This window comes from Doryrhamphus excisus, chromosome 3, assembly GCF_030265055.1.
Source record: "Doryrhamphus excisus isolate RoL2022-K1 chromosome 3, RoL_Dexc_1.0, whole genome shotgun sequence".
In the NCBI taxonomy this organism is placed as follows: Eukaryota; Metazoa; Chordata; class Actinopteri; order Syngnathiformes; family Syngnathidae; genus Doryrhamphus; species Doryrhamphus excisus.
In genome coordinates, this window is record NC_080468.1 from 29364069 (window position 1) to 29373147 (window position 9079).

General features: G+C 47.3%; 2 protein-coding genes across 5 annotated transcripts; one reads left to right on the top strand and one right to left on the bottom strand.

Moving 5' to 3' along the window:
• Nucleotides 1–37: 37 nt before the first annotated feature.
• On the top strand, nucleotides 38–3200 carry cwf19l1 (CWF19 like cell cycle control factor 1). 3 transcript variants are annotated; one of them, XM_058065797.1, is made up of 14 exons: nucleotides 38–135; nucleotides 345–429; nucleotides 891–975; nucleotides 1035–1136; nucleotides 1206–1420; nucleotides 1482–1603; nucleotides 1663–1747; nucleotides 1821–1973; nucleotides 2058–2181; nucleotides 2252–2331; nucleotides 2400–2609; nucleotides 2666–2785; nucleotides 2845–2942; nucleotides 3018–3200. In XM_058065797.1, exons 1-14 carry the CDS (start codon nucleotides 113–115, stop codon nucleotides 3160–3162), a joined length of 1647 nt encoding a protein of 548 aa, XP_057921780.1. In that variant the 5' UTR covers nucleotides 38–112; the 3' UTR covers nucleotides 3163–3200. The 3 variants fall into 3 exon arrangements, with proteins under 3 accessions (XP_057921780.1, XP_057921783.1, XP_057921782.1); XM_058065800.1 differs by having other exon boundaries at nucleotides 2472–2609; XM_058065799.1 differs by having other exon boundaries at nucleotides 1488–1603.
• On the bottom strand, nucleotides 3197–7650 carry LOC131124892 (CD9 antigen-like). 2 transcript variants are annotated; one of them, XM_058065859.1, is made up of 7 exons: nucleotides 7485–7650; nucleotides 6013–6115; nucleotides 4154–4251; nucleotides 3912–4088; nucleotides 3741–3830; nucleotides 3586–3669; nucleotides 3197–3527 (listed from the first exon to the last, which is right to left on the bottom strand). In XM_058065859.1, exons 1-7 carry the CDS (start codon nucleotides 7551–7553, stop codon nucleotides 3462–3464), a joined length of 687 nt encoding a protein of 228 aa, XP_057921842.1. In that variant the 5' UTR covers nucleotides 7554–7650; the 3' UTR covers nucleotides 3197–3461. The 2 variants fall into 2 exon arrangements, with proteins under 2 accessions (XP_057921842.1, XP_057921843.1); XM_058065860.1 differs by lacking the exon at nucleotides 7485–7650 and adding an exon at nucleotides 6630–7400.
• Nucleotides 7651–9079: the final 1429 nt, after the last annotated feature.

Sequence of the window (9079 nt, forward strand, 5' to 3'; positions counted from 1 at the left end):
TTAAAGATCTTGTGGTTTGGTTCCGGTTTTGTTTGTACCGGCACATTAGACGTACGGAACATTCAAGCTCCACAACTGCCGCAAGAGAGACTTTCCTTTAATTTCTTTCGATATGGGAGAAAAACCAGTGAGAGTGTAAGTCAGACAACTACACAGTTATACTTAGTTATCACAGTTATCACTTCTGTGATGCTCCCAACTGACCACAGCGTTGAACGTAATGTACATGAATTGTGATGCTCCACTTACGAACCTTAAATCAGCACATTGTACTTGTCAGTTTGGTGTAAGATGATGCTGTGTAATTTCTTTCATGAGAGTTTACTGAAAGTGTTGGTTTACAGTTTGGTGTGTGGGGACGTGGAAGGCAGGCTTGATGCTGTGTTCAAGAGAGTCCAGACCGTCCAGAAGAAGATAGGACAGTTTGATGTGAGTGTTGTCATAAAAGCACCACAAATAGACTTGGTGAATTTCCATAAAGATAAAATGATGCATCAAGCAAGCAAAGACCTGTTACCAATCCATCCATTTTCTATGTTGAGTGTCCTCGGTGGGTTGCGGGGGTTTGTTGGAGCCCATCAATAATCTGTTGCACAATAATGTAAAACAATTCTTAACAAAAGAGAAAAAATATGACCTTAGGGAAAACTTCAACTTGTGGAGGGTTGTGGAACAGATGTAATAAGGAACCCAAACATTGCACTAAAATGAGCCATGATGTTCATAAAGTACAAGGAACATACATACTTCAATACTTCATTGTTCTGTGAACTACTACGACTACTACATCAGTTATTTGTTGTTACCATTAAGTCTATGTTATGATTTCTTTGGCGTAAGTCTATATACCTTGACTGGCTGAGGTCCGTGAGCTTGAATCTTTCCCACAGCTGCTGCTTTGTGTGGGGGAATTCTTTGGGTCGACACCGGAAGCCGAGGAAGAGTGGCAGCAGTACAAACGTGGAGCAAAGAGAGGTTGAAACAACACTCGAGCTTTCTTGAAATGCATCATTCTAACTGTGGGGCTTCCTCAGCTCCCATCCACACGTACATCCTGGGCGCAGGAAGCCAGGAAACGGTGAAAAACTTTCCAAGCGCAGACGGCTGTGAGCTGGTGGACAACATCACGTATTTGGGTGAGGAACGTCTTTAAGCTTCACATCTTCATCATGGCGCCTTCAAAGGTACCTCCCCGTGATCTGCAGGTCGCCGTGGTGTGTTCACGGGCGTGTCGGGTCTGCAGATTGCTTACGTTAGCGGTAGGGAGGCCCAGCATGAGCTGGCCCCAGGCCACTGCTTCACACCCAAAGATCTGACGGCGCTGGTGGCCCCGCTGACCAGCAGCTCCAAGTTCAGAGGCGTGGACATCCTGCTGACATCGCAGTGGCCCAGGGGGGTGTGGCACTTTGCTAACCACCCAGTAAGGATGTAAAACGCAGAACAGACCTCAGTCAGCTGCTGATTTTTGAATGAAACATTTGACACAGGAAGTAGACACAAAGTCTTGCGGGAGCGTCGCCATCGCCAGCCTGGCAGACAAAGTCAAACCGAGATACCACTTTGCCGCACTGGAGGGCGCCCACTACGAGAGACTACCATACAGGTGAACTGATAAGTCTTGAAATCAGCACGGCTGGCATGAACACATTTCCACTTTCTCAGGAATCACGTCGTTCTGCAGGACAACGCTCAGCATGTCACTCGCTTCATCGCCTTGGCAACAGTCAACAACCCTGCCAAGAAGAAGGTGCGCTCACTTTCACTTTCAGTTACCTCACTCTGTTGTCCGTGGCTCAGATGGTGCATGTTTGTTTCTGCAGTACCTGTATGCCTTCAACGTTATTCCCATGAAGACCATGGACCAGTCTGAGCTGGTCAAACAGCCTCAGGACGTGACGGAGAACCCCTACAGGCACGGTACCAAAGACAGGAAGGAGGCGATAAAGAGCAGCTTGGGAGTCGCAACGGAAGAGGTGAGAGTGTGATGATGTATGTTGATATGAACATTCGCCGACGTTCTGGTGACATCTCGACTTGCCTCCTTGCCCTTTGTCCAGGAGCCTAGCGCTCAGTTCTTCTTTGACCTCAGCAGCGGGCGAGCCCATGGCAGCGGCAGGAAGAGGCCGGACTGGGATGGAAGACGACGTGACGAAACGGCACACAAACAACCTCGCAGGCACCGTGAGGCAGCGCTCTGATTAGCGTTAGCATTAACAGCCTCCACAGCTCATAGTACTTGTTGCTTGTGTAGCCCCTCCCCCTGGGCCCTGCTGGTTCTGTTTGGCTAGTCCTGAGGTGGAGAAACACCTGGTGGTCAGCATCGGGACACACGTGAGTACACCACACACTTCCAGAACCTTCTCAGCAGCTGGCCGTGTATCATGTGACGTCTGTCTCAGTGCTACTTGGCGCTGGCCAAAGGCGGCCTGACCCCGGGTCATGTGCTCATTCTTCCCGTCGGCCACTACCAGTCTGTGGTAGACCTGGCCTCTGAGGTCCTGCTGGAGATGGACAAGTACAAGGCGGCGCTCAGGAGCTTCTACAAGAGCAGAGGCGAGCGCTGTGTGATCTTTGAGAGGAACTACAGGAGTCAGCACCTGCAGCTTCAGGTATGAGCTACATTTTTAAAACGCGCCGCTCTGGAACGTGACAGTTTGGGTGTCAGGTGGTCCCGGTGCCACTGGACCGCTGCACCACTGAGGACATCAAGGAGGCCTTCGTGGTTCAGGCTCAGGAGCAGCAGATGGAGCTGATGGAGATTCCACAACACAGCGACCTCAAACAGGTAACTTACACGCCCCCATGTTGACACACGCTCCGACGTCATACCATCAACGTGCACAGATCGCTCCGCCCGGGACACCATACTTTTATGTGGAGCTGGACACAGGCGAGAAGCTCTTCTACCGCATCCACAAACATTTCCCTCTGCAGTTCGGGAGGTGAGAAGCGCTGCTGTGACATTTGGGCCTCAAGGACCCATCCACCGGATGAACAGCCTCCATCTTCATTTGCAGGGAGGTTCTCGCCAGCGAGGCAGTCCTGAACATTCCCACCCGAGCCGACTGGAAGGAGTGCAAACAAAGCCGAGAGGAGGAGACAGCGGCGTGCTCACGGCTCAGAGACCACTTCCAACCGTACGACTTTGCCCTTGAGGACTGACCTCGACTTTCATTTTTGTAAATAAAAACCGGAAATCACTCAATTGATTTATTTGCCACTTTACAAACACGTAAAAAGAAAAATACATTAGCTTTTTAAAACAGGCTAAATATTAGCACATTGTTAGCGCTCAAACTAAAAACTCCTTTCGTGCTCCCAGCAGAGCACAACATGAACAAGCTCAAAGTTGAAAAGCTCGGGCACCACACTCACACGTCCGAGATGGCCGTCCTGCGTGCACCCAAGCGTCGCCAAGTTAAAAGGATGTTACAGAAGCGAAGATGTGAGCGTTTGAAGGTTTAAACGAAGTCTCTGGACCTCTTGATGGCACAGCAGAGCATCATGCTGAAGATCATCCCAAAGATCTGCAAACAACATATCATCACATGACCTTCAGCAGTCTTGTTGGCTCCTCCCACTCACCATGATGGCGCCGATGCCAATGCCCACGCCACCGATTATGTGCAGCTTGTTGTTGAACATCCCCTCGATGGCAGCCGGGCAGCTCTGACCCCATAAACACACGTCAGTGACCACGTTTGTTTATGCTTTCATGAGTCGGTGTTTGCTTTATTTACCGTGGTTACCAGGAACTCCAGGCCCTCCTTCTTGGGGCAGATGTCCTTAGCCGCATCAATGACAGAGCCCGTTGGTCCACAACAGTTCAGCTGAACATGGATTACGTCATTTTAATATGCAATATTTGCTTTTGAAATATTGATTCTTGACGTTAAGGCACGCGTTCTCACTCCAAAGTGAATGAGGCGTAAGGTCTCCTTCAGCGCCTCCTGCCTGGTGTCCTTGTAGTTGGCGTACGTCTGCTTGTAGAAGTCGCTCACGTCCTCCACCACACGCTCCTTGTTGGACAGACCCCAGATGCCGGCGGCCACCTCCACGGCGAAGATGAGGAGCAGGAAGAGGAAGAACTAAAAAGGAGAAAGAATGCTTTAAAACAAACTTCATTGAAATGAAACTGAACATAAAGCCTCACCAAACCCAGCATGCACGGAGACTCCTTGATGGCACCGCAGCATCCCAGGAAGCCCACCACCATCATCAGAGCGCCCGCCGCTATCAGGATGTACACACCTACCAGCACACGTTAGCTTTGTTTGTTTTGTTTCCCCCCCCCCCCAACCACCACCATGACATCAGTCCCGAGGTCACAACCCCTCCTACTGAAGAGGTTGGACGGACACAAAGACGCATTCCTGCAGAGGAACAAAGATGTCTTTGTCTGCATGAGGCGGTGGCGGACGGAGCATGTCGCCTCGCTGTGATCACAAAGTGTCCTCACGCCGTCACCTCATGTCTACTTTTCAATTTAACCGCTTTTCCTGGCGCTCACCAAAAAAAGTTATTGGCTTGATATGCTCCAATTTTGCATCAACATTTGCAATAAATGTGACGCTTGTAATTAGATTCGATCCGGAATGCTTGCCTTATAAATTGCCATTGTTTATTGGTGGCACAAAAAAGTGCTTTTGAATTTTGCCCACAATCCTTATGAGACATGAACACGAGTCTCTTCTGTGCCTTCCAAAGATACAGCCCTGATCAAAATCTCAGGGGGCCCCATTATGCTCATTTTCGGGCCCTTTGTATCGAGTTGTGGACTCCTATAGAGCAGCTTCACACCACAACCAGCACAGAAAGCGTTATAGTCCTTCCAGAATCTGCACCTATTCATCTGTATTTCGTGCTTCTGCGAAAACGGTTTGTGCCACCAACTTTATCGGCGTTCTAGTTTTTGGAAAGATCCTGAGCATTACAGAACAAAAACAGTCAAGCGCTACCCGGAGCCAGAAGAGCCGATGGGCTGGTCACCAAGACAGAGCGGTCCTGGACCCGAATGAAGGTCCTTACGGGTGCCGACTGCAGCGCAACAACAACCAGACAGTATCTGCGGAAAAGGTTTCAAAAACTAAAAAAGGAATTCACCTGGTCTCCAACGCCACAAAACTGCCCATTTAAACTTTGCCAGGGAGCATCAAACATGGGACATTGAAGGGTGGAAAAGTTTGATTCTTTGATAAGAAATGGAACCTTGACAGTCCAGATGGCTTCCAACGTTACTGGGATGACAAGGAGATCCACCTGAGAGGTTTTCTCCCCGACACAGTGGAGGGGTCCTTCATGAGCCAGGGTGCTTTTTCCATTCCTTGGAACACCAGCGCGTCAGGTGGTGCGGGGTTGTCAAACTGTGGCCAGTAACGGCTGTTGCGCCGGGCATCCCTCATGACTGAGGGCCCTGGTCTGTGTGGTAACAGCTGGGTTCTTCAACAGGACAACGCTGCAGTTCACAATGTCGTCTTGACCAAGGACTTCAGGGAGAAGAACATCCCTCTTTTGGACCATCCTGCATGTTCCCCTGATTGACATCCCATAGAGAACACTTGGGGTTTTTTTTTCCCCAGAAGACTCTATGGGTACAATAGGTGCGTCCCATTACATGCATTCTTAGCCGTCTCAGACCTTTTTATCTTTAGAACACAACCGGGTAAACATGTTCAGGTCTCACATGAGGAAAATTCCAAAAAAGTACACGGAATCAACACTTGAGGAAAAAAAAAAAAAAAAATCAGACAAACAACATTTCTAATTTATGGTGAATGAGATGAGGTCTTTGCTAACTAAGGCTCTGAGATTAAAAAAATTAAATCTAAGCTGATTTTATGAAAGGCTGATTGTCAAAATAAAATTTTCTTTGACACAAATTACAGCTGAAGCAGGACAGATGGACGGACGGACAATGTGCAACCCCACAGCTTGCTGTGCCACCTACACGACTAGAGTGGAACACAAAGATCGGAAAATACTTTGTTCAAGCGGAGCCATAAAAGGTCTTACCAGTGAAGAAGACCGAAGGAGAGTCCTCGCCCTCAAAGAGTCCGGAGGTCCTGGAGTCGAATCGCAGCCAAAGACCCACAGCCAGGACGCCAGTACCGGCCAGCTAAACATGAAACATGCATGACGTAAACACGCAGGTCAAAATCATCAACATCTACCAAGATGCTTGCTGAGGAATGAAGAAAAACATGCTGCCCCTGGTCCTGGCTTGCCCAGAAGAACCGGATCCAGGGTGGGCCTTGTGCCTTTAATAAAGACACTCAGAGAGTCAGAGACTCAGAGATGTTGTTTTCGAGGAAGTGGACAATTGTTGTGCTGCACGGCACCAGAATGACTCAACGTCGCCACAGGAACCACCAGAGTTTCCATCAGTGTCTCACAAGTCCCATGACAGCGCCCTCCTCGCCAATTAAACACTCTTAGCGGAGAACATCAGGAATGAAAATCATCCACCTTTGGAAGAAAAGCGACTTCCTTCCATGACTGCCAAATGCTTGTTCAAGTACACACACACACACACACACACACACACACAGGTGAGAGCACACAACTCCTCGCTCGACAGGAAGAGCAGTGAAGTTCTCCTGCGCCTCGCAGAAGATGTCAAGCGGACGTACCCAAAAGAGGAAGTTGAAGACAAACAGCAGATACTTGATGCACTGAAGAGCCCCCATGGTGAACCTTCAAGACGCTCCCAACAACACCTGACTCTTCACAGTAAAGGAGAGGAAGAGGAGGAGCAGGAAGGCTTTTGTGGGAGCAACGGCCTATCCTTACTCGCCTGAGGTCAGGGGGCGGCGTTTCAGGAGGGGGCGTAGGCCATCAGACACCAGGTGAGAGTAATCAACAGCTACATACCTGCCTGCCTCTCTCAATCAATCAATCAATCAATGGAAATATGCTTACATATCAGTAGAGGGTAGAAGGTCACGATGACGATGATGATGGTGTGTCATTGACAAACACCAGCTGCTTTGTTTTCTCAGTCAGATCATGTTTGTCTGATTAAACTCCACTTCTATTATCAATACAAATAATAACCATCAATTACTAGTTAGAAAAGATGAACAAGATGGCGTCCAAGGAGGTTTATGTATCCAGTAATGGCCGCTGATTGTGGACTAAATCATACACTTAATGAAGTCTAAAATGTCTAACATTGCCCTCTAGTGGACGTGATGAAAACATATACTTTAGGTGAAAATGACGCCGCCCAGTGGAGAGTCGTCACAAGTGCAATGGAGAATTTGATGTGCAGGTGACTTTTTCTAAAGATTGAATATGTTTTTATGTTGCATCTTTAAATGTATGCTGATCATGTTTTTTTAATAAAATAAATACATAAAAGTCATAAATGCGAATAAGCCCTTCGTCCAGCTTTTGGACATCCCTGGTTAATTGGAAGTTCTCACTGGTGGAAGAGTTGAAGATGTTATATTTGGAATGTGTCGAAGATGATGTCTGTCACTCACCCAGAAGATGAAGTTAAAGATGAAAAGGGCGTATTTGACGCAAAGCTCCCAGCTGCTCAGAGCCGTCATCTTGCTTCTTCAGTTGCAAATAAGCTCCGACTCACTTCGACTTACTGGACATCTCAGTCGCCGTTTGAGGGCGTGTCTTCGGCTCACTTCGGTCATTTCCGGAGGAGCTCGGCGAGAAGGCGACCACGAAGTCTCGAGTCACGATGTCGTACGGAAAAAAAGACACAAATTGACAAAGTCTGTTTTTTCTGGGCTTCTACACTAAGCCTTCAAATTGTTCTCAACGTATTTAAAAGGCGTGACTCGCGTCACCTGACCTGACAGTTTTTTTTTGTGGATGATTGACAGGTGAGGATGGAGGCGTTTAAACTTCACATTGACATTCAACCTCACACATCATATTTGAAGCTATTTTTAACATACAAATAATGAATACGATGCGTGTTAGATGTTACACAAAAGACCGAGTGTCCCCTTGACAAACAACATTCATGCTGTATGTGTGAGTGTGTCTTTCCTTTTTGCTCTTCAAAACAAGTCGGCTTTCATTTCCCCAGCCTCACAATGCTTCCCTTCACCGCTGTTTGTGTGTGCGTGTCCGTGAGGAGCACAGAGGAAGACGAGGCAGCGAGGGAGGATGAAGAGGACATTCTCTGCGTGGTTCGAGGCTTTAGTCAACAAAAAGTAACAATGTAACACAGCGTTCGAAGTGAGCGCTGATCCTACCGCCCCCCTGTGGCCATTTCAAGCATCTATGACAGAGGTAGGGAACCTATGGCTCGGGAGCCAGGTAGGGCTCTTTTGATGACTGTATCTGGCTCTCAAGCATTTCTTACCACAATAAAAATGCATTTTTGCTAACGTTTTAAAGTAAACCATCACAGAAATGACTGTTAAAAATAATATTCAAAATCAACAACTTTCTTATGCATTTTAATTCGTCCATCTATATTCTACTGCAATACGGCCGACCATATCTATCTTTCCTGATGATATTTTCCAGGTCAAACACCAAAACTTGATTATTACTGGGTAATGCGGTAGTCTACCTCGGTCATTGAGATGTCAAAAAAACATGTAAATGTAAACTTTCCTCCTTTAGTCAAATAGCTAAAGCTGCAGAACCAAGCCTTCTGGTGAAGATGGCCAAAAGAATGAAATATACGTGTACTGAATACGGTTCAAAACTATGCAGCAGCAGAAGTTGCATTAATGGCAGCAAGTATTTGATTTATTATTAGACACTGCGCTGCTCACGAAAGTGTGCTGGCCACACCCCATTGGCGTGGGGTAGTGTGCCTGGTCTACGTAATTAGAGTCCATTATATCTAAAACTGTTGGTCTTACATAAAAATGCACACATTTTATTGCATTCAATGTTTAAAAAAATGTATATGGCTCTCACAGATACACATTTTAAAATATCTGGTCTTCATGGCTCTCTTAGCCAAAAAGGTTCCCGACCCCTGGTCTATGAAATATAAATGAAGATTTATAACAGCCGCACTGGTTGTTGTAAATAAAGAGGACAGTGGAACGTGTACACTCCAACTGGTTTCATTCAGGTACAAATGTGGAATATGAGC